We start from the raw sequence: 25,562 nt of genomic DNA on the forward strand, positions 1-25,562 counted from the left end.
CCGAGATATTTTCAATAATCATGTGATGTGTCTCAGAGAAGTTGAAAACGCACCTTTTATTGGGACACGGTTTGATGAAGCAAAGGGTTGTCATGTGACTGACTACATGAAAATGTAAAGCCATTGAAATCAATCATGGTGGCAGAATACTTGAGGAATTCCTAGCATTGAAAATTTTTATTTATAACTAGAATGAGCATATGAAAAAGTACAAATCATACTGACATGCTGTGATGACCCCTAGGGGACTGTTATCGTTTTCCAAGAAAAGTGGATTGATTCCATAAGCCTTCATTTGGTGGCTATTCTTGACGCCTTTTGTTGAACACAATGTCCTTAACTTACCTTAAAATTGACAGCTGTACATGGGGAATCTTATTTCACTAAATCATTGGCTTAAAAAAGCCAAGCAGAAACAGTTCTAGACGCAAGAATAGAAATGGAGAAGACAGGGAGACGGTTCCTGCTCGGTCGACTGCACAGAAAATGAGCCACCAACCACAACCACAGCGCTTCAGTATGTCAGCAAACACCTGGGTGTATACACGCTCCTTGGAAGACAGCGGATACACATTAAAGACACAGTTTCCTGGAACCCAAAAGATTCCAAAACAGCCGACTTACAGAATTACCAGCACCGCATTTAGGTAGACAAAGAACCAAAGTGACCACAGTGATTATCACATGATGTTCATAATGGTACCTTCTACTGAGCTAACTGGCCAGAACCAGCCACAGCGATGAAAGGACACAGTTCCAACGCTTGACCAGGTATTTTGGTTCTACCCGAACCCCATTGAAAACAAGAAATGAAATGCTGAAGGATCATAGTTCAGTAGTTTTTTGAATTGGGGTCTTCTGCCATACCAGCTTGTCCCTCCAGAACGGCATCATGAATGCTTCATGATCCTTATGAAAGACATTGCAAACATCGACTTTCGATCAGTCCGTCTAATATAATCTGTTTAATCTTTATTGCTTTGCTGGTCAGAATCAAAAGTGGATGTGGATTGTTTGCTCTTTTCTGTTTGAATAGGCATCAGCATGTGCAATGTTTTTTTTTTTCTTTCACGAGTTTGACATTTTTTGACATTTCTCCAGCAGTTTCTCATAAGTGTCTGCCACAGCAAGTCACCATCTCTAGTCGCATGCTAGAGTGCTGATTCATCAAGAACCTCACTGGTCATGGTTCAAATACCATATATTATCTCTCCCATGGCATAATACCTTGATGTTGGGAACTTTTGTGTCCTATGCTGAAGCTTTTCTGCATGTCGATGCCAGGTGTTCAAGTAAAGCACGTTCCGCCAACCATGGCATATCCTGATACCATGGGCATGTAAACATAAAGAAAACGTAATGTATGGCGCTAATTTCGTAGAGCCAGTATGCGAAGATGCGAAGTCTACTTTCCCAATGCCAATATATTACGCCATGGGGCTGGCTGCCTTCCCAAACTTTGTCTTCAAACTTCAAAGACCAAGTGACCAAAATGTTTCAGATGGAAAACTTGTAACATTGCTGTCCTCAAATCCCATCAACAATGGCGCTATCAAAAGGCACTAAACAGAGCTCTTATTTATCAAGGTAGGGAGGCTGATAAATCGCACAGAAAAAGATTGTATTTTCATTTTTGTTGAAATGCTGCTTCAGTAGAGGTTGTCCTTCAATAAGGCCACTTTCTTATCTCATTTTAACCCGTTACTTTCTGTGATATCCCACAGGCAGTTATCACTGTTGTTGCATTCTAAAAAGAAGAGAGCGCTCACCCTCCTACCCCAGTCGTCCACTCGCCAGGTTGGACATGGGGGCCTGGGAAGCATTAGAGGCCAGGGGAGAGTTGGCCTTCAGTAGCCTTCATTAAGGGTAGCACTCCCACCATCCCACCCATCCACCCACACACACACACACACACACACACTCCTCTCCCACAAAGGAAACACTGTATGTCTCCGTCAGAATAGAAACCAGCCCTGGATCATAGATCAGACATGTGTAGAGCAGCGGGCCCTTGTCTGTTTCTCCACCAGTGATGAGGGCTTAGCAGCGTTCGGGGATTTAGCCACACACAGAAACACAGAGCCAAGCGTGAGTGTAGGCAAGTGACTGACAAAGAGCAATGAGGTCTGATATTAAAGAGGATGAACTCAAGGGCAGCAACAAACTTCAGCGTGTTTGTGTGTATGCGTTGAGGAGGGGGGCAGTCCAGGGTGCCCCTTGTCAATGTCACCTCATAAAGCATCCTAATGGACGTTGGTCCCATTTGTCAAATCAAGTGACAAATGAAAGACAAGGACCACAGAGGGGAGGGGCGAAAGTGAGAACAACACTGAGGAGGAAAATAGTGTGTGCTATTATGTTACCTGCTTTCAGAAGACCATAAAAGGCTTACACACATGTGTAGACACTTATGGTTGCATGGACACACACAGGCAGACATAAGGCACACTCCTAACGTCCTTGATCTCCAGTGAAGTGTTGTAGGTTGAGTCATCCAAACATGCACACTAACATTTTAGAATGTATCTTTAAGTTATAATGATGCCTAGGTGTGCTGCTACCTGACACCATGAGAGTTTTGGGGGTCAAATCCAGCTTGATGCAAATCTGGGTTTGTGTGTTCTCACTGTGGGCTTCATGGGCTTCCTCCTACAGTCCATTAACAAACGGAGGCTAATTGTTGACGGCAAAATGTGTGTAATTGTGTGTGAGTGGCTGTCTATCTACAAGTGTGCAGTGGCCTGATCTGTCCAGGTCCGTGTGGACCAGTTAAGCAAATGTGATGTTCCATTTCATTCTGTGATATTTTCTCCCCATTAAGCACTGGGCATTTTCTTAATCAAATTTATGTGAAAATGAACCAGGAAAAATGGATTCCCAAAAAAATAAAAGCTTATCTAAAACACTAAGTGGACAGACAAATAATATACTAAAAAACAAAAAATGTGTATGCAACAATAAATAGATATATTAGGTTATTATTATGATTATTGTCAGATCATGTTGGTTTAACTTAACATAAAAATATCACAAAATATGGCAAATTGAATGACACCGACTCAACACTCAGTTGACACCTTCAAAACAAAGAAGCTTTGCATCTACGTCATCATAGCTTCTTGTTCATTTTGGAAATAACTGTTTTGTTTCTATGTGAATTTGTTGTTTTATGGTGCACAACCCACTCGTACACTGCATTTGTTGTAGCGGAAAATCATGCTGCACACATGCTTGCTGCAAGCTCGTCTGTCACATGGAAAACCATGTCTGAACCACAGGAAACGCACACTCTCGAATACGTGAACAAATCCTGCAAACTGCAACTCATCTACAGCGGCTGTATTTGTGAATACAGCCGCTGTAGATGAGAACACAATGTTGCTTCCACCTGTGTGAGTTTACGAAATCCAGAGGATGACAACCTGGGATCAAGAGGCTCCGTCCTGGTTGCACTAGTGTGTGTGTTGAGCGTGGGGCAGCTGGGGTAACTGGGGTTTACTGGGCTTTTTATGTGAGGCTGCTGCTCTTCAGCCTGCAGCTGCTCACCGCCGTGATGTGGTGCCTGCGTGCACTTCAGAGCTGAGAGTAAATTTACCACTCTGGTGAAGACAAGTGGTTCACAAACACACACGTTACACGCAAGTATTGAGCTGAAGCTTGATTATAATCAGAGGAAATGTTTATCTTGTATCTGTGCTATTTTGCTGTCTCACAAAACCCAGCGTAACAACAATATCTTTTCCTCTGCAGGCAGCTCTAAAAAGTCGCACCATTTTCGATACATTATCTATCTTTTAGACCAGTTGAGCTGCAACAGGGGTTTAGACACCTGGGACAGAGCTCCTCACCTCCTTTAGAATAGAATAGAGCAGGGTTGTCTTCATTCTATATCAAACATATAATAACTCTTCCATCTCAACATGATTTTGACACGAAAAAGTATTCACCTGTATCCGCAGTGGTTTTTGGGATGTTCAGTGAAACAGTGTGTCTGTGTGTGTCTGGATGCCCCCGCCTCCCCTCTCCGTGTGGTGACCACAGTCTCCATGTCGGCTGGAGCCAATAAATAAATAATAGGCAGAGTGATCACTTCCAACCGTGATGCCGCATGCTGAAAACGACTGCAGCTGGGCGGGCGACACTGTGAACAGACACAAACACCCTCCACCCTTGCTTCACTTGTGAACAAGAACTCCAGACACGTCAGCTTCTCCAGTCTTGGTGTTGCAGTCTTGCTGCAGAAGGTTGTAGGTTGGAATCTAGCTTGAGTAAGCCCTTGGCCCTGTTTTTTGTGGACATTCTCTTTAGTGTGGGAACCTGAGCGGGTTGAAATCCTGTCTCCCATCTGTTCTGCCCTTCATATTTGCCATCAACCAATCCTCACTGTCCACTGGAATATTTTTACGCAATATCGATCTTCTCCGGCCCTCCATCACACCTCACACCACCGCTGTTCTAGTCAATCCTGGCGTCACCTGCAGCACTGACTAATGCAACTCACCTTCAAAAATCCCTCCTTAAGCTTCAACCAGTCCTAAGGCCCCGCAACATCTTCTGAACCCGCTCCTCATAGCACACCACCCCCGTCATCCAACAACTCCACTAACTCCCAGTCAAATTCTATTCAAATTCAATTTAAGGCCATTCATAATCTCACCTTCAGGATCCCCGTTTTCATTTTCACTGTCTGAGGAGCACGTGTAATTCTTGTACCAGGAGATGGGGTTAGCGCCTGTAAATCTGTTCAGTTTGGGCCGTCTTGGTGCAGAAGTGACCGTAGCCTAATGACTGTTATGATGTGCGCAAAGCTCCAGTTCTGTTCTTTGAGAACATTTAGAGCAGGGGTCACTAAAATGTGCTTTTTCCAATGCGTGGCAGACGTCTCCCTCAGAAATAAGGTGAGAAGTTCTGTCACTCGGAAGAGACTCGGTTTAGAACGGCTGCTTCTCTGCGTTGAGAGGAGTCAGTTGATGTGGTTTGGGCATCTCATGAGGACGCCTCCAGGATGCCTCCCTTTGGAAGTGTTTCAGGCACAGCCAGCTGGGAGGAGACCGAGGGGTCGACCCAGGACCAGGTGGAGGGATCTCCTCACTGGCCTGGGAGTGTCTCGGGATCCCCCAGTCAGACTTGGTGGACGGTGTCCGGATGAAGGGAGTTTGGCGCAACCGTCTGAAGCTGCTGCTGATGGATAGATGGATGGATGGATGGTTCGTCGAGTCAAAGAGTCAAAATAGAACCACTGCTCTGTCACGTCGATCAAAGCCAGTTTAGTTGATTCTGGAATCAAAAAGGTGGTCTAAGAGCAGGGCCAGGACATGCAGGTACTTTGGCATCTCACAGTTGGCTGAAGAAGTTTCATAGGGATGCCCATATGAGCAGACTGAAGAAAATGGATAACAATCATTTTAGGTCCTGAAAACAGATGAATCCGCAAATTAAATGGTCAGGTGCGCATGGTCTTACAACCACACAAAACACTAGTTAGATATTTCCCCAAAATGCAAAATATCTCAGCAACAATAAGAGATGTAGTCAAATGAACTGTCTTGGAAAAGATTAACAAATTAACACCAAGCTTCATGAACCCCAAGCTAGCGTGCAAAATAAAATACACACATAATGAATGCTTCCTCAAACACTCACAAAAATAGAATCAGACATCTGACTTTAATGACAGTGAGCTGTGATATCGATTCACAACAAGAAAGTGGCCAGTATGAGGTGTGAATAAGTAGTTAGACCTCTGGCTCGGTGTTTGCAGCCTAAAAATGGTCTCTCATGGCAGATCCTCCAGGCAGGAAGGAACGTGGTGTTTGATGCAACGACGGCCACTTCATTATAAAAGCCTCCTCAAGTCCCACGCTGCATTCCACGTTTATGGGGAACATATGGGGAAGCCTGCAATTTTTTAGACCACAAAATAGGCCCCTTTGCAGCTGGACGCACGACCGCACTGGGTCCTTTTTGCCTCCCGAGCCACACCCGAGAGGCGTAGGACCACTGACAGTGATTAAACCGCCACAGTTTTCTCAGCAAAACAGGAGTTATATTAAGCTTAAATACAGGGGCTTGATAAACAAGGCACGGGCAGGGAAAAAACGGATTTGACGGCCGCAACCACCTTCAGACTGTTTTCCCCTCACGGTCATGGACAGTGCAAAGCAATGAGATACATTTCAAAACATGAAGCAGATGTTTACCTAGACGGAGAGGAAAAACACAGTGGACTGTGAAGGCCTTGACTCCAGACTTCTCCCTGAAAGTCACTTCACAAGTCGCGCTCCACTGTACGATCACTGTAACACCGCGCTGGAATGTGATGCCATTTATCAGAATGACAATACACATTATCTGTCCTTCGATCTTCATTTAGAGTTTGGGCTACAAACTATCAGGGACACCTGGTGAGCAATCCATGGGGAGCCCGTTGCCCTGCCATGGTAGAGTTCAGTAATTTCACTAGCTAATATCAATAGGTTTCAAAGAGGCACTCATGTTCACTAAGACGTAGAGTACATGAGACCTGTGCAGAGTGGGAAGAATTCTGCGTCACAGATGTCTTCGGACGGATGGCAGACCAATCTCCTGTAGGCATCGTGGGATGGATGGATACTGAGTAAAACTCCTGTTTTTGTTTTCCTTCTACAAAGCAATATGGAAATGATGTGGAACGGTCTCTCTCCAACTGGTCAAGTAGAGAACAACTCAACTTGAATGATGTCCAACAGCATGACTGGGATCCTCACTTGCACACATGCGTGATGAATGATTATAAACTGAGGCGACCACAAGCCCCCGTACTGTAAAACCAACGTTCCAGCCAATGCACTCTGAAGCGCCCCCTTCATAAACGAGCCCAGATGAGACGCGGTGACCTCCTTAAATTCACTAATCCAGGGGAAGAGACTCTGGATGGAACAATATCACATGTTTTGGGAAGGAAACAGCGACTTGACAAGTGTTCCGAGCTCCCTGGGCCTCCTGGTTCTTGACCCGACTGCCTCACCAGGACCAGAGCACGTCGGAGGTGTCAGAAGAGGAAACCTTGCTGTGTGTGAGGTTAAGTCGGAGGCCCATAGTGGCACTGTGGACGGACTGATAAAAGCCTTTGGGCCACGTCTGTGGCCTGAGCGTTCGGCCACACTTGCCAGCGCTGTGTCATTTAGCCTGCGCTGCCGCCTAACTCAATGGCAACTGCTCATTTACGGGGCAGTGCGGCCTACCAGGAACACACACGCACACAAACACACACACTGAACATGGTACTGTACACAAACCTTCTGTGACTCTACAGTCAATTATCGTATAGACGCATTGGTTAGCACCTTCCCACCAACATGTTTGAAATCTATGTTTACAAGATCCCAGTGAAGCAGGTCACATGAGTGACCAGACAGTGGTTTTGATTGACCCACCACCAGACATGTGTCATCGTACAGCAAGAGAAAGGAGAGAGGAAGTGCTGATACCGCAGGGTGGCAGAAGTCACACCCAAATATCAGCGTTATGTCAGTAGTGAAACAGTGTCTAAATTATATTACTCCTGTGAGATCGGGCCCATTGTTCTGTATTTAACAAAATGGACATATATGGAAGCTTTTGCCAGTCTGGTAATACCAAGGTGTTCCTATGTCAAACAGGAGACTTCAGCTCTCCAGCATGTCTCCAGCAATCTTCCTGTTGATGCCATGTCTTGGTTAGTCCTCGCAAGGGTTTGCACATGGCCCTTTAGGTCCAAAAACACACGCATTTATAAGATCTACTAATCTTCAACACTTGCACAGCCACCTTTACTGAAGAATACTGCTGTTCCTCAGTAACATGAATAATTGTTTGGTCATGATCTTGCAGTCAGCTTGACAGGTGAAGGCCAGACAATTGTGCGCTCATCTAGCTTGGCTTTCCAAACAAATACCTGTAACAACACTTTTATACTCTTGTAGAGATATAAATGCCTGAACTCATACAGGTTTCAGTATCAAGTGGTGAGTCAGGGTGGAGGTTTTTAACCAGCAAGCCAGCGATGGTTTCTGCTTCAATGGACTCTGAGCAGGGTGTAACATGTGAATCTTTATTTGTGTCTTGTTCACATTGCAATGAATCCCTCTCATCCTTCCCCAGCCGTTGTCTGTGCTAACCTCAGCGAGTCACCGTGGTTGTGGCCTACCAAGGGTTTTGAGAGAAAATAGATTTGTTTTCCAAAAACAATCATACGAGTCGAGCTTAGAGAGTTAAGGACAGCACAGAAAGAATGTTAAAGAATAAAGCTGAAAACAGAGAAAAAGCAAAAGAGGCAAGAAAGGGAGGGAAGAGGCCTGGTGACCTCACGTGACATGTGACGTGGTCTCCACCACTCAGTGAGGGGAGTGAGTGTGTGTGTCTGTGTGGTGGATGGCGAGGAGGATGCAGATACACTGTGGCTTTTAGCTTTTTACTAGCACTAGCGCTCCAGTCAGACGAACACCATAGTGGAAGAGACAGAGTCTTAAAGAACTTGCAATCTAGCCGGTTTGCAAACCTCAGACCTCGAACCCGCCGTGTGACAGAAGGACCACAAACCCAGAACTTCACGCCGACCCAGGTTCTCCCTGCCCGCCCCCACCCCCCTTCATCACCAGATCTGGTAAGTATTTTCCGAAACTTCTTTCTCTCTGTTTCTCTTTTTTTTTAATTGGTCTGATCCTCTGAACTTCTTCACTGGTGCTGCTTCTTACATATGATCCCGCTCACTCTTTGCAGGCTTGTGGCTTGGGATTCCTGCGGTAGGTGAAAACCTCTAGATTCTTGGTTGAAAACAAAGCTCCAGGAACCTTTCGAAATTTCTACTGCTGCAAATCTCAACCTGCAAGGTGGACAAAGGCTCCTCACCGGGTCAGCATCTCTATCATGGCATCCAACAGCATCTTTGACGCGTTCTCCAACTACAGCAGCAGCCTCCTCAGAGGTCAGTGTCCATCCTCATCCTCCGCATTCCACCCGTCACCTTAATACTACTATTGTATTTTGACGACTGCTCACTCTGAAAATACTTCGACTGTGTTTGTTATAAAATGATTTGAAGTGAAACATACATGTTAATCGGAGTGACTGTAAGCTCTAAACCAGAAGCAGAGATTTGACTCACAAGACAATACAGTTCACATGTAAACAGCATATTTGGCTCCAAGATGCGAGCCAATAAACCTCAAACAATAAGCTATGATTAGTAGTAATAGAGTGTTAAATATTGCTAACAAAGTCAGAATGTTAGTAGTTGTTGTAGAATTTTATTTTTGCTACTATGCTTGTGCCTCACCAGGCCTCCAGCACGAGACAGCAAACACATAGGATGACAACCATTTATACTCATATTCTCTCATTTTGGAGTGGTATAGGTTGAAGTGAACCTGCATCATTTCTGTGGGGGAGTTTTTATGTTCCTTCCTGTGCTTGCTTGGGTTTTCTCTTGGCACTCCGGTTTCCTCCAACAGTTCAAAAGCACACACAAGTGAATCAGTGACTCTAAATTGTTTGTAGGTTTGAGTGCATGTGTGAATGTTTGTAAGGCAATATGTGCCCCACAACAGGTTAGCGACCTGTTATGGGTGTCCCCTGCATCATGCCCATGCAAGCTTCAGTTTCCAGCTGCTTCAGTAGGGAATGAGCAGATGATGAGATGACTTTTACTGAAGATGAGAATCATTAACTTATGTAGTACCTATGATCAACCTTGTTAAGCAAATGTAAAAGAGTGCCTCGCATTAAGTTAAGAATTAATTTAACTTTATTTATTTTATTAATTTATTATTCTTTACTTATTCATTTCTTGATGCTTGTTAGTTTCCATTGCATGTATGTGCCTTGGCCCAGTTTGAGCTTTGTTTTCACCACTAGTCCAGCGGCTGGACATCCTAGCTCCTGACCTGTTAGTGTTGTGTCACTGGGCAAGACACTAAACCCAGGTCAGATGGTGCGCAGCGTTGCAGCCTCCAGCCACCAGTGTGAATGTGTGACTTAGTGTTAAGCCGTTTGGTTACAAGCATAGAAATGAGCTATATAAGTAAGAGCTCATATAAGATGAGCTGATGTCTGATGTCTGAGACTATTTCAGCATATCTTGTCAGCTGTAAGCATAGATTATTGGGCTCACCCAGTCTGTACATGGGACCAGGTCAGTGACCCATACCCACATCAGATCACACTTCACATTGACTTCTGCCCATCAGGTACATTTAGGTCACAACTCGACAAGAAATCTGAAGCACCTCGTCCAACTTCCTGCTGCTCTGCTCCAAGTCTCTGGTGGTATTCTGACCTCGCCTCCTTTTTATTCGGAAAGAGACTCATTTAAAAACCAATTTTTTTGCTTAAAATGATAGATTCATATGTTTGGAAAAAGTAATATGACTCCACGACCGATTTGCCTGGAGGAAACTTACTTGAGCTTTCACTGCTCTTATCATTTGTCAACCCGAAGTTCAAATGTCAAGCAGCACTCCGAGATGCAAAATTGAAATTAGAAAGGCTGCTTCCGATTTTGGAGTCATATTGACTGCAAAACAACAACCCACAACTGCAGGAGCTAGATGTTTAACGTAACTTCAGGTGTTTTCAAACCAGTCACACTGGCTCGCCTGTCATGCTCTGTCAGACGTCCATTTCAGAAGAGGATCGACAAGCACCTTCTATAGTGCGCTGTTGTGGCCCTCTAAAGGCCGCCTGTCTCTGGGCTCCGGTGTTCTCTGTTGATGGAGTAGCACCATAATGGGATTCTCACCACAGACATTCATTATCAAGTGAGAGTACAACTGAGCTCTTTACTGGAACACAGCAATACAATAAAAGAGTGAAGAGAGAGAAAAAAAAAATAACGCAAACATATTAAACTCACTCTGCTTTACTTCCAAGAGGTACTTTTGGTCTGTGTGGTGAGATGAGTGCAGTACACATTCTACCCAGGATCCATTTGTTTCCATGGTGATTCCAATCAGAACTTTCAAAAAGCAGAGCTCAGACTGAAGTCCAGGAGGGTTGTTTGAAGTTGGATAAAAAGACATTCAATATTTGATGAACACTTCAGGCTTCAGTGAAGAAACACTTCTTCAAATGTAGGTTTGTTGAGAATTTTCACGACTTTCTCAGAAATAATCCGACTAGACTGGAATAGAGCGTAAAATGGGGTCATTCTTGACTGAATCCACCAGCATGGCAGCACTGTCTTACTCAATGCAGCTGATACATGGTGTGGCATAGTGTGGAACACAAAGCTGCTTCTGTCTGACCAAACAGATTTGATGGCCAAATAGTTAGATAGTCATGGAAACAGTGAGCTTCATCTGTGGTTTGTTTTTCATGACCGTTACGGCTTAATTAAATGGACAATAAAAGACAAAAAATCTAATAATTGTACCTCAGTCAAAACAATGAGACAGTTTTCAACTGATAAAAATTCAATCATCACCTGCGTCATCTGAATCACAGACTGCTAGATGTCCAGAAATATTGTAAATGGGGTTGTTTAACTTAAATCTAAGTTGATGTCCATAAAAAAGAAAGACAGAAAACTCACCTGTTGTCCACATGTCCCTTTTATCTTGGGAGATGTGGACTCTTCAAATGTTCCAGATGGTTGCATAACAGCTGAAGTGCCCTAGATCTGTGACCAATGACCAACAATAACAACCTTTTAAAGCCAGGGATCTTGCTTGTACCTGGACCAGGATTCTCTCTAGCGCTTGAACAGTGTTTGGCCCCCTTGGCCCGGATTTTGACACACTAGTTTTGTTGTTTTTGCCTATATTTAGTCAAGTGTGACCCGTCATGCTACCTCTTGTAAGTCTAGTTGGACTACTCCCCTTACGGAAGTCTGTTCCTTCACCCCCACCTCACCCCCTCGACCACAATTAACTTGGGGCGAAATCTTTAAGGTGAAGTATCATGAGTGACAATTTCCTACAACTGCTCTGATTGAAAAAGAAAACCTGGACCTGATGACCTGGTCCGTTTTATGCCACCAAACCTTGTGATGTCTAGTAACCTCTATGGAAAGTCGTTCATGCAATACCAATCTCCAACACATTCCCTTGAAATCCCTCCTTCGAGACTTCAGCCCATCAGTGGTGGGTCCATCAAACTCCCTGTATATCCTTCCAATGTCCTGGAGCATCCATGCTACTGTGGACACCATTAGTTCCACGCAGTGACATTGAACCTGCGCTCCTCTGTAGAGTGCTAGTCAGAACTTGTGTCGGTGGTCTGGCACCTTGAACACCAGAAATAACACCGAAACCCAACTGGAACCCAAAAACAAGGCAGCAGCTATAGTCAGGTGGAAGTGTGTTACTGTTTCAGACACATTCCAAAATGGGAAAAACTGCGTACAACGAATGGAAACTGAGAATATTTATGTTCCTCTTCTAATGACAAAAGGCGACGAGAAAACAAGATACATTTCCCAATTAAGGGTGCGTTGCCGCGTTAATTAAAAACAGCCAAGGGAGGAGAAATACCAGCTTCTAATTGTTTGCAGAGAAAACTCCGAAGCACAGAGTCATGTAAACAATACAACTGTGTCTCACATGGGATTGTTACGAAGCTCCATTCATGGTCAAGACAGAGTCCTTGCAACATCCTGACAGGCCTTTTCACCCCGACTAGATCCCTTCATGAGCTCTCTGTTTTCAGACCAGTGTGACTCCAGGTTTCATGCCGTCGTCTGTCTGCAACCCGATCTGTTTCTTCTAAAGTGCCTTTGGGTGCCTGATTTTGATTTGGGGCCGAGCCGGAGCGATAGTCGTGCGGCGGGGGAGACGAGCGCTTAAAGCCGTAATCACCATTGGAAATCATTAGGGAATATGCAATATCCTTTTACAATTCATCCTGTCGGGAGGCTGAAACCGAACTGTGAGAGAACAAAAGCCAAGAGTCATTAAATCCTCCAGTTCAATCTGAAAGTGCTTCAGATTGGGACTACCTCATGTAAGCAAAATACCCCCGCGGTTAGTTTAACAACTTGCATTACACAGGCCAAACAATTTTTTTTAAGACTCAAATCAAACTGAAATTAAGAGGAACGTTAAACGTCTGGCTTCCCGAGAGCTGACTTTAATACTCTGTGACATACAGCTCATGGAAATATTGTTTTCATCTGCTGTGATGTCTGGGAATCATGTCATGAGCAACATGTTATTGATTTCAGAGGCCACATAAAACTTGCATATTAATTTCGATATCCTCTATAAAAGTGGTGGAATATATTTCTATGCACGTGTCTGCTGCTAGAGCAGGTTTGAACTCAAGGTGCTCGAACAGGAAATACACAACTCGGTTCTCAGCATGGGAGAAGCAAAAAGTCCACGGCACTGTCTGCACTCACAAACCCACTTGGACACAGAGCTCAATTCATCTCCTCCATCTTCCAGTACAGTATTTTTGGCTGATTTAATTCTAACGTCAGATTCAAGTGATGAGTCAAACATGAAGTGTTCCTCTATGTTTGACCAGTCATAACCTGCTGATGCTACATTTCCTGTCAGGTAGCATGCACTGCGCCTCCAGCCTTCTCAATATTAATCTTAAAAGAAATGGTAAATATGCAAATCACAAATGCCAATAATGCACGTTTTATTTATGGTATGCTCATTACACTTGGCTTTTAACTTTGAGTTTAATGATCAATTCATAATTATTATATATTATAATGAATATTTTGAGAAGAAAACTGAAAAGTCTCCAAGCTTTAATAATGTAATGGAAGGATAAACTACCATTACAATGGTATTAATGATGGTTTTAAAGCTATACATTTGTTATGGTTGGCTTTAAAGGTGTATGTCCATATCTATGTGAAATTGACGCACAAGACTGCAGTACAAACAAGCCTACAAGTCATATGTCATATCTGATAAAGACAGATATATGCAATGGAACACTCTGGGAAACTCCCAAATAAACTAGATATATTATGACACATAGCCAGGTGCAAACTTGGCCATCATGTCAGACCCTAAACGGAGTTGTGTGTAACATCTAGCACATTTTGTTTTGTTGTCAACAGATAAACACTCACTGGAAAAGAGTAGTCCACATCAATAATAGTTCACTTGCATCTCACTTGTGAGATGGAAACTTGCAACTAGAAAATCTCTCCTCCTTCACATTTCCACTCAGTAACAGCTTCTGAAGAAACCTAGAAACAATGTGAAGTCTTGATAGCAAAACAACACAACCACCGGCAGCAGAAGTCTGCGGCGAATATATCAATAACCCTCACACATGTCAGTACTGCTCTCATCGAGCAGACAGAGAACACATCTAAGCGTACGATGTGCAAAAATCAGATGCACTTCGCGTGAGAAGCGAGAGAAGGCCTCACCTCAGAAACCTCAACTCAAACTCTCAGAGACACACAACCCAACACATACACCGGGCCAGGAAGAGCGCAGCTGTCGATCCCCTGCTGCCGAACTTCGCAAAGAACGACAACGTGTGAGACAAAGACGTGATGGAGAGCTTTGCACCAGCAAGGCGCTAATCTGATGCAGACTCACAACGTCTGCAATAATAACAACCACAACCAGGCAACACCTGCTCACACTTGCACAGCGGACTGCAATTAGAAACGTTTTATCATTATCAGAATCTGTTGTTTTGAAGTGAGGAAATAATATCTGATCAATATTTTTATATAGTGGTGCAAATAATTGCAAGTATCTTTTTATAGAGTAGATTATCGGATTTTTGAAATTCAAATACTGTAAATAATCTAATGTGTAATAACACTTTTTAAAATTTAATGTTGATTCAATTAAACTTGAATTCAAATGAACCTGCTAATTGAAATTGAACATGAACAGTTATTTCCTGTCATAGTGCAATAATAATTAGATTTTTAAAAGTGTTTCAAGCGATCATATTCTGAAATTATTATGTTTTTATCCTCTGTTGTTGTTTAGCAAGTAATATTAGTGCATCATGTTGTTGAAAATGATGCTATTGTATGCTTAATTATTTTCATAGATACAATATATATGAAAGTAAATTGGAGGAAATAAATCTGTTGAATCTAAGGCACAATAACAATATTATATATTAAAATAAATATATAGATAAATAATGTAAAATTATTTCCTACTTGTTTAAATGTATATTTTTGAAAAGCCAAGAAAATGATTGTTTCATAATGTATCAAATAATTGTACGTATTTTTTATCAGAAAAACCTGAAAATACAGGCAAAACGAAAAAAAAACATGCAATTAATATGCTTGTATTTTTCTGGTGTGGTTGTCTCAGAATTGTGGTTAAATAAACAATGTCAAAAAGAACAATTTAGAAATGCTTGATATCAGTTCTGTTCTAAAAAGGCTACATATATTTAGACATACATTTAACAACATGAGTGAAATATATTTGTGTTGTAAGTTCAGTGCATTAGAAGACAAAGACAAGTGCTACAGCTGGGATTGTGTCCGATTAGTTGGTCACCTCCTATTTGCCGCTGTATTTCCCTTCTAACGGCTGCTAAACTCCTCGCAGGCGGTTTTTTTTTTTTTTACACAGCCCTGCTGCTCTCTTGGGAGCCAGTTCTCTTTGTGGCAGAGAAAACGGCCCCAGTTTATTAGGGTGGGAATGCTTTTATATGTTTGGCTTATTGCGAGTGAATGAATGGAAGTGAGGACTTGTGTATGAGAAATGCACCGCGGTTCCAGCGAAGGTTATTTTGAAGGCAGTCTGGTTTGTCCTGCAAGTCAGCTGAAAGCCTGAGAGACACAGGCTCAGTGTGAGAAACACTTGCCGATCCAAAATAAGCCGCGTGCTGGGGGATCAAACCCAAGATGAATTTCGACGCCGACAAAGGAGCAGCACAGAAGCTTCACGGAGAAGGGTCACATGTCCTGCCTCCACTGGATTTATTAACAACATGATTATATGTTGCACTTTTTCCTTTTAACATTGTTGACTGGAGGGTGAGGCCTCTGTGACGCCAAAACACTGGAGATTGGCAGAGAGAGATGAAATCTGTAACCAGATATTGAGAGTTTCAATATTCTAAAGTGAAAGCAAATAATTGAAAACGCATGGTGGCCATGGAGCAGCAAAATCCTGTCTCCAATTTAAGTATAACATCCATTTATAAACCTCTGAAGGAATATTGGACAAGGGGAACGCTGGACCTGAGTCAGTCTGTGTTTGAGGCGCTCGCTCTCAGTTTTTTGGTCCATTCTCACTGTCTGTCAACTCGAATTATAGCAGTGGCGGTGAGTTAGGGGATTTTTGGGGACCAGCCGTCCTTTCCAGCAAGCACATAATTGTTTTTGGATAAACATTCGGAACAGTTTGATCCCTTCCTATTTACGAGCGGAAGCAACACAAAAGATCAGGACAGTTTGAAGATGACACGTCAGTGACCGAAGCACAGAAGTAGATTTTTGTCACGTAGAAGCTTCTTCAGCTGTGGAAGCTAGACTGCAGATGTTTGGTGGAGGAAGTCATCTTGTCTCACATGCTTTCACTGCTTAAACCTGAACCAGTAAGCACACTTAGTCTCCTTGACTGACAATAACATACTTTGTGATTTCTAAAAATCATTTTTTCAACATTAGTTGGCACGTCACTTCATGTCCAAATGTTGACTTGAACAAAACTCAAGATCTCTTTCTTTAACATGCTTTCTGACCTTTTGATGTAATGATCAAGAGTTGACAGCAGTCTACAGCACTGACCCTGCTCATGGATCAGGACAGACCCACCCCAGCCAGAGAGTGACCGAGGACCAAATCAAATCTCGGTCAAAAGAAATAAAATGTTAGAAAGTAAGAACCATCGGCATTTTTAGATGAAATAATTGGCTTATGCATACAAGACTGTGAACCAACACAATAATATTCCCTGCGCTTTATTACATTAAAATGATTTCCTTTTGGGTTGTTCTTGCTTGGACTGTCCAGGGGTCTTTTCTGCAGTCAAACAAGGGTCAAAGTGACAGTTAAGGTCATGGCTTAATGCTAAGAGTTTCAGCTAATACAACTTTCTCGCAGTTGGCAGAGGCTTTTTTAAGTGATCCAAACTTTAGATCCCAATAAGAGTATATCTAATCCCACCACAAAGGTTCCTCTGACAGTTTTTCTAAAGACTCACCAATTCCTATCAAAAAATGTTATTCGAAGGAGACCAAGATATGAAGCGCTACGGTTCCGTAATTCAACTGGAAAGTAAACTGGAGGTGCTCAGTGACAAGTGAGGGGTGATCTGACGCTGGTGTCGGGCCAAGCGACCGGGAAGAACACACGACTTGGCATTGTCGACCCCTGAACCGGGTTCATCTGGAGTTAGCCTCCATGTCACACTCATTGTTGTGATTGTGTTTGGCAGCTGTGAGAGCTTATGTATGTACGCGAGGCGCTCTCACTGAGGTCAGAGCGCCTGGACCCAAAAAGTCAAACACATTTTTAGTCAGAAGACAGGATTAGGGCCATCAATTGAACCGAAGAAACAACAATGGATTATGAGATTATATCAATGGTAGACCGTTTCTTTGTTAATTTATTTGGATAAGTACACAATTCTGACAAATCTCCATGAATTAAATTAATGTTCAACTATGGAGTTGTGCGCTGAGTGGCTTCTCTGCGTTTGAAAAAGAATGGTGTCCCAAGTGGGTCCTTCAAATAAAGCACCCACAAGAATAATCCAAGAAGACCCATAGGTGATGTGGCCCAATATGTGGGCTGCTATCATGATCAAATACAGGAGTTGTTGTGAATGACTCTTCTTTGTTGAGTCGTGGTGTCTGTGGTGATCTGCAGTTTCTCTTCTGTGTTTTCAGCCATCTGATACAATGTGAAAAAACAGACAATCACTACTACTCCTACAGGCAGCACACTGTTACTGCAGTCAGGAGGACTCAAATACATTTTGCCAGTTATTAAATATCCTGAAATAATATTTAAATAAAACCCACTGGGGAGGTCCACGACATGGTTCAAATCAGAGCAACAAACGTGTGGTGGCAAGTGTTTTAAGTTTTGCTGAAGCTTTCTTAATGCATGTTTCTGTGTCAACCCATAAGCAATCCTGCAGTGTGTTAAGTGGACCGTCAACTATTTCGTCACATCCTGTTTGAGCTCTAACTCTTTCCATGAGAGTCCAAGGAAGGAGCGTTTTAAAAGAGGTGATCATGAGCTTTAAATCTCTGCGCATTAGAGCTGTTTCATGTTGGCCTTGGTGGAACAGAAGAGGAGACTTTTCTAATTCTGGTGTGACCGAGTAATGAGAATGCATCATCATGAAACATTATTTGAACTGGGCGTAATGTCCATACCAGCTGGGATTCACATGCTTTTGCGTTCGTCACCACTTCACGCTTAATTACACTTTCATACGAGCTGATAATATTTCATACAAGCTCCTACTTTAAAATGACTCAACCCACATCACTGCTTTTGGACTTTATGACCTCAACTCTTGCTCGCAGTGGACAATTAGGTTTTGTCTTTTCTTGCAGTTTTTCTTATAAACTCAGCTCCCTAAACCGCAAGCTAGCGCCACAGCTTATTACACGGGTGCAGGCATTGTCGCACAACACAACCACTATTTTCAGATAACTTTATTCACAATGTTGCAGTTCTGTCTGTTGAATTTAGATAATCCTCTCTGCTTTAATCGTGAATACGTGTGTGACCTGAGGTTGCTGACTCAGATGGAGATTCAAACCCCTCCCAGTGTTCGTCGTCAACAACAGGAAGAAACCAGCCTGTGACTAAGCACGACGTCGATTGCCGTGCACTTTTGTTTTTAACATTATAGTTGCATTCGAACCCACAAATGACTTTAATGAGCAGGCATGGTTCTGGTCGGCAGCACATAAAATGACTCAAACTTATGAAGATCCCACATGTTCAGAAACATATCGGCCACTTTTCTCTCCTCTGCGATGGAGTGTTTTATTTTATCATGTGCGAAAGTTTAGCAAAGATCAGAGGCTCCATTCTGTCACCATCAAAGGAATGGTTTTCACAGATAAAAACCTTTCGCTCCAGACTGAATCTTCAGGTCATTATACCAAACTTGAATCAGGCTCCAAACATCCGTATCGCCGTTCCCTTTTTCCCATAAGCAATAAAGAAAAACTTAATTACGGTAGAGGAAATGCAGATAATGATAGGATGCCAGAAGCTGCAGGTCATAAATGTTTTTTGATACTCTTTCTGGGTCTTCCTTTTAAACTTGTTTACAAACAGTTGATTGGCAATGCTTCAATAACACATTTTCTTGTTCCCCTGAACCACAAGGAATGGATTTATGTCAAGACACATGGAATTGCCTCTTGGTTTTCTCTCAGGCAATGCACTGTGGGTTACAAAAAAGTGAATGTGGCAGTAAATGTAATATATTTTTGCCAATATTTTTACACATCATGTTAGAAGCTTGGATTGGGAGGCTAGTTTTAAATAAGAATAAATAACATTTCTCCTGAACTATACAGCTAAGCAAACAATATCTCTCTTTTCATCAGACATAACCCCTAATCCTTCCTGACTTTTCCAATGGAAGCTGGACCTGTATCACTGATGTTTGGAAGTTGGGAAGCCTTCTATCTGTTGACGATTACGTTACAAAAAACAGATCTCTATCCTTTAGTATGTCTGAAGACACCGGTCCAGGCCATTGGTGAACCACACTGTTTACAAGAAAGTGTAAAAAAAAAAACTTGCCATTTTTATGAAAAGCATCCCTTTATTCTTTTAAGATATGCCAGAGTATTCTTGAGTTTGAATGAGCTGTTAGCTTCATGAAGCCTTATATGGTTTATTTCTGATAGCAGCTCGTCCTTACCCTGGAATAAACCCTGGCGAGTGGCTCGCTCTCCAGCTGCTCACTTCTGTAGCAGCTCACTGGGCACGCCACGGCAGGGATTCCCCGTCAGCTGCTCAGCAGAAGTGGCCCCTCTGTCTGTCTGGTGTGAGGTCACTCGCTGTGGATGCACGCGCCTCGCAGACACACACACACACACACACTGCCGTCACGAGAGTGCTGCGCTGTCTGGAATAGCAAGATCCACACTGAACGCACAGTAACACACACCTACATTACAGACAGACACCTCTGCCGCTGAGTCAGACGTGTCGACATGATGACTGCGACGCTTACACCATTTTTAAACGCTGCCTCACCTCATGGTAATAGCTGCTGTGGATTAACTGGGACCTGGTGACTTCCTTAATCAGAATGAAGTGACGTAAAGTAAAAATATCTGCAATGTTGCTATGTGTCTGCCTGATAATCCACAGCTCTCAATGGTCTTACTCAAAGCTAAAGACTTGAGGAAAATTAATCATACGTTACGACGTCACATGAAATTGCACCAGAGTGTTCTCCAGCCCACAACTCAGTGGACAGTGATCTCCATCTGTCTGCAAATCTTCAGGGTGCCCGTCCTCAAGTGGTATCAGAAGTGGGATGGCAATGATGATATTGTGATGGGCCACAAATTCTCACTCACAAAGAAGTCATATATCGACTCAAGTGGATTTGGGCCCAATGTTGATGGAAAAGTCATCCTTCGGGGTTGCATATCGTTACACAGGAGTTTGAACTGAATCAGATAGTTCATGCCGTTCAAAAACAAAGGCTGGCATAAGACAACCAATTGCTCTCATTACAATACATGCACAGTACCTATTGTGCTCATGAACTTGACTCATAGCTCTGAGCTCCGTGTATGGAGCTCATTATCACATGAGGTACAATAGAGGGTTTTCACGGCATCAAACCATGTTGGAGATACTCACTGCGCAACACCACTGAAGGCAATTCTGCAGCATTTCCGGAAAAAATGGAAAATTACTGTCGCGTTTTGGGCTGTACGAATCGTTCCAATCGTGAAAAACATTTGGAATTTTATCGACTTTCAAAAGTAATGACAAGTCAGCGTAGTGGATCAACATGCACTTGGTCCACTTGACGATGGACAATAAGGAGTGGGAATGGGTTGCATACATCCTCATGGCTGTATCCCATTTTTCAGTACTCACTCTGGCTGGCTGGGATGGTGCAGTATTCACAGAACTGCTGCTTGTGAGCCACTTCTACAGAAAGGTTGAAGTCACTGGCTGATGCAGGTGAAAAGCTCAATTAGACAGATACGCTGCCAGTGACCATTTTCTACTTCTTGTGCCGTGTGGCATCCGTAACAAATGTTCAGGGATACCCCTCCAGGTGGAAGTCCGGGGCCAAACCTTGGGGTTTGTCGAGCCAAACAGTCTTTGGCCTGGGAGTTCGTGGTGACCCAGCCCCCCTTGACACCACATGGGCGAGAGCCTATTCTAGTGACTTAGGGCAAGAACCTCTGTTATATTAAAGTGAATTTAGAAACTCTTGGGCGTTTACATATATAACAGATCTGTCAGGTGACACTGTTAGGTCACGTCCCGCTGACATGAATTTGCCAACTCTGCCTTTCTGCTCGTGACGACAGTCGGCGTGGCTGCTCTTTAATCAGAGTGATGACATAACAGGCGGACGGCGAGCCAGTCATCCAGGGACTCCATTTGTGAAGAACCTAATCACCAGGCAGCCCGACGCTGTGCTACTGATTGGATTCACAAACGGCCCTTGTCATCGTCGTGTCATTAGCTCGTCGTTAGCGGTGGCAGGCTTGACGTGGAGCAGCGACGTGCCATGCCTAAACACTGCAATCAGGGGATTAGGGTGCAGTTACAGGAAAGCCTCAGTGGACGCCTGAGGCTGTGAGTCAAAAAGAGGCAGGACCTTCCCTGGTGCACTACCTCCACGTGGCACAGTGCTCACTGTACACAGGCAGTGTCACTTCACATTAGCTGCCGGTCTGATGACAGGAAACATTGTGTCACTCTAGATGTTCAGGTGGATTCCTGAACTTTTCAATGGCCTTAAAGAGTGGAATTTGTTGTGTTCTATTGCTTCAGATCAGTATCACGCTGAAATTAAATTTGAGATTATAAGTGCATCAGTGTGCTCCCCTGAGCTCCTTGGCTTGCAGGCTTGGAAGCACCACACCCTCCTGAGAAAATCCCTGCGAAAGTTTTCAAAAAATTGTCTCATGTCTGCGCAGAAAAGTGCCAGGGACATTTGTCAAGAAACCAGCGCCGGCGTTCCTGCAGGAATCTGGCACTTATTCTGGCTGAGCGTCTCTTCAGAGGGAAATAAATGCAAACTCAATATTGGAGTGCTCTTTGAAGTCTCGGTGAGAGAGCCTGGTTTGACCCCTAATGGAAGAAGAGAACAAACGTTGACAATAAGGATGTTTTCTTGATCTGATTTGGTGTAAGCAGTGTTTTCATTTCTTCAAGAATCCAGCTGATGTCTGCTTAATATAGAAAACTCTGTAATGACTGTTCATAATGAAACAATCACAGATGATGTCGGATAAATTCGCTCACACAAGCTCTCCCACTGGAATGATATCTAAACAGAGGGCTGCATAGTTCCATGATGAATTTTTTTTAAGCCTATGTCTTCTTCTATGGCAATTTCCGTTCATGCAATGGTTAAGAGACAATATGCAAGTGCTGAGTTGGCAGATGTCTTGCTGCTCTTTACAGTTCACGCTGGCAGAAACCTATTCTTCAAAGAAAAAAAATGTGGGTTTTGTTGCACTGTGGAATGATCAACAGCATTCCGAGTGCAGCCACATCAAAGTTGCCCCTCACTGTGGGGCTAAATGAGGGCATCTTGTCCTGCCTCCTGTCCCAACAGCCAGTATGTAATCTAACACATAAAACTAACACTCGTCTTCACTTGCACTTTTTTGGACTTTTCAAAGTTTTGAAAGTCTCTTTTTCTTCAGAAGAGGGGACAGTCACACAACAAGCACAAAGGGGCATTGTCTTCTGGTGAAAATGTGGTTTACAGGCCTTGCTGTGTTGGTTTGGTGGTTGCTGGAAGCGAAACACACTTCCTAATATTCGTCTCACATGCGATTTCATTTTGAGAAATAACTCAGCCATGGAGCTTTGTGCAAAGGGACGCCGCACTTATTATCTAAGCCGACAGGCCGCCTCTCCCCCACCCTGTCTCGCCTTCATAGCCCACCCTCTTGTGGCGCTACTATATTTGTGTGGGATCTCTATTGATGGAGGAGCAGACGCAGGCCGTGTTGCCAGTCAAATGTGTTTGGGCTGTCAGACTGAATTGCTTCCAGCACTGCGTTCTGTCTCCTCTCCTCATCAGCAGGAGACGTTTGATCTGTTCGGGATGCAAGCGAGCTCATGGCAGGCTGAAGGAGTCACAGGGTTTCCATAGAGGTGACTGGGTTGAATTGAAGAACCGTATGTGGATGGACCATAAGGGTTGGAACATGCTGTCATCTGCTGTATGCCTGGAACATCACTCGCTCACTGACTGTCAGTGTATTTACATTGATGAAATACATTTCATACGAGTTATCTTTGTCTACTGTCAGTAGGATGGTATTTTTTTCACTTATGTGCCGTTCATTCGTAAATTTTGCTTTTGACTTCCTCGCTGGTTATGACACTATTGATTTCATAAACAAACTGTCATGGCTGTCTATGGGATCAGACCCAATTGCTGTATTGTTGCAGGCTGACAGAAGGCTCAGAGATCGAGAGTAGTTTTAACAAGGTTTATTTATACAATTACACAAGAATTCAGCAGACGAACAGGAACGGAGAAGCAAAGACGCGGACCGAGAAATACAGTCAAGGGCAGGGGAAAAAAACCTAAAACAGAAGAGAGGCGAATTATAAATCAAGCTGCAACTAACAGGGAGAACACAAACGCCCTCGGAAATTAACTTATGAGACACACACACGAGGAAATAACTAGGATGAGAGGAAAGCAAAAGGTGAGTTATACAAAGCACTCACACACAAGCTAATCGAGAGAGGCGAGAAAGGAGAAAACGGAGCAAAGAGAAGCAACTAAAGGAGGCGGCAGAAAGCAGATCAAGCACACACAGACTTTTGAAATATATAACAGGAACACGAGAGAATGGAGGGTCGAGAGAGAGAGTTTACCGTGAGGACGCAAAGCAACCATCTGGTGCCGCAGACTGGAACCCAGGTGTAGAAATTAGTGGAGTTTGATCAGCGGAATGGGAACCAGCTGCGCTGCTGTGAAGCTGATGAGAGAGAGTGAAACAACACAGGAACACAGGAAATAAAATAAAAGCGCAACAGAAACGAAACATGACACAAACTGACTTCCTGCACATTCTGCCCGTATCTCCAGTTCAAGTCTTTCTGGCATTTTTTAAAACTGCTGTATCTAAAGGCATTCTTTAAACTCTTTGTCTTCTGTGTATTCAATTTATTTTGAACATTTAATTGTTTAGGCACATGGAAACGGCATTGATCTTCAGTAGTATTACGTAGTTATATTCAAATGTACCACATTTTGCAATGTCTGTGACATGTGATTCTACACCTCCTACACCTCAGCACTGACTCACATCCTAAGTCCAATGCATTCATCCCTTCTCTTCAGAGGAGATACTGAGGAATACTGTGGCATTCCCAGGACAGAAAGTATTCAGGTTTCAACTTTTCATGCAGTGGATCAACCACAAACCTATGAGGATAGAAGGTCTAGAGATCTTTGACTGATTCAGGGTTAAATGATCCCACGGACACTGATGTCAGAGAGTCAGCACCTCTGCCGAGTTAAAGTGCTGAGCCAGCATCAACAGAAATGAGTAAGCGTCCACCTTTCGTCTCACAGCGGGCTCATAACCACTATCCAGAGTGAGAAGCCTCAGCATTGATATGAGTATGGTGAGACAGAATTAATGATACTACCACTGATCTTAGTGGGTGTCTGACATTGAGATTCAAATTTAGTTGTTGGAGAGCAGACGTTTGCTACAAGTGTTTGAAGGTGTGAAACATTTAATTTCAAGGTAGAAGCTTATGCACATGCCAGTGGTAGTCTTCCATGGAGCCGGTCCCTGTGTGTGCCACTGTGTTTCTGTGTGTGTTTATGCGTGTCGGGGAGGGGGTGCTGTCACTTTGGCAACACAACTGCACATATTGCAGCGATTACCACAGCGGAAAAATGTTTTTCTGCAACGTGCAATTACTACAGATTACAGATTGCCGTCCTTGCATCAGAAGCGTTCGCCAGAAAAGGAGAAATGCTGCGTGTTGACTGTGTTTGTGTGCCAGTCTGTGTGACAACAGATAGAAATAGACAGACAGAGACAAAGAAAGATGAGAAATGATTATAGCTCACACTAAAAACCACAATGGAGGGAACAAACAGTGTAGATGTATTTATGGGATCCATTTAGATTCTGAATGTTAATCTGATTCTCTAGGGTTGATAAATTGTTCAATTTCAGATGGGAAAATGTGTAAACATTATCTGTGCATTTTTGTTTATCACCTCCAACGTGACCCGGTCATTTCAGGGCCGATCAGAGACAACAATGCTGGTGACTGGTGAGAGGCAGGGCTCTGTTCACAAACCCACCAGATCAAAACTCAAGCCATAGAGCTCCTATAATAGCGCTGGGTCTTTTTGGTGAGCTTACCATCCAATGCTGCTTTTAGTGGGTTCTTCCAAAGAATAAACAGGCCAGAG

The 25,562-nt window shown here is 43.4% G+C and overlaps 1 protein-coding gene across 2 annotated transcripts in view; it reads left to right on the plus strand.

Annotated features, from left to right (window-relative positions):
* The first annotated feature begins 8,424 nt into the window (after window positions 1-8,424).
* The window catches only part of runx3 (RUNX family transcription factor 3), a 48,767-nt gene continuing 31,629 nt past the window's right edge, over window positions 8,425-25,562 (plus strand). Inside the window, exons 1-2 of one of the 2 annotated variants that reach the window (XM_053845664.1) lie at window positions 8,425-8,623; window positions 8,740-8,944. In XM_053845664.1, coding sequence (XP_053701639.1) covers window positions 8,887-8,944 — 58 coding nt within the window. In that variant the 5' untranslated portion in view covers window positions 8,425-8,623; window positions 8,740-8,886. The remainder of the gene's footprint in view (window positions 8,624-8,739; window positions 8,945-25,562) is intronic. The other variant, XM_053845663.1, reaches the window with a different exon arrangement.

This window comes from Synchiropus splendidus, chromosome 16 (genome assembly GCF_027744825.2).
Source record: "Synchiropus splendidus isolate RoL2022-P1 chromosome 16, RoL_Sspl_1.0, whole genome shotgun sequence".
In the NCBI taxonomy this organism is placed as follows: domain Eukaryota; kingdom Metazoa; phylum Chordata; class Actinopteri; order Syngnathiformes; family Callionymidae; genus Synchiropus; species Synchiropus splendidus.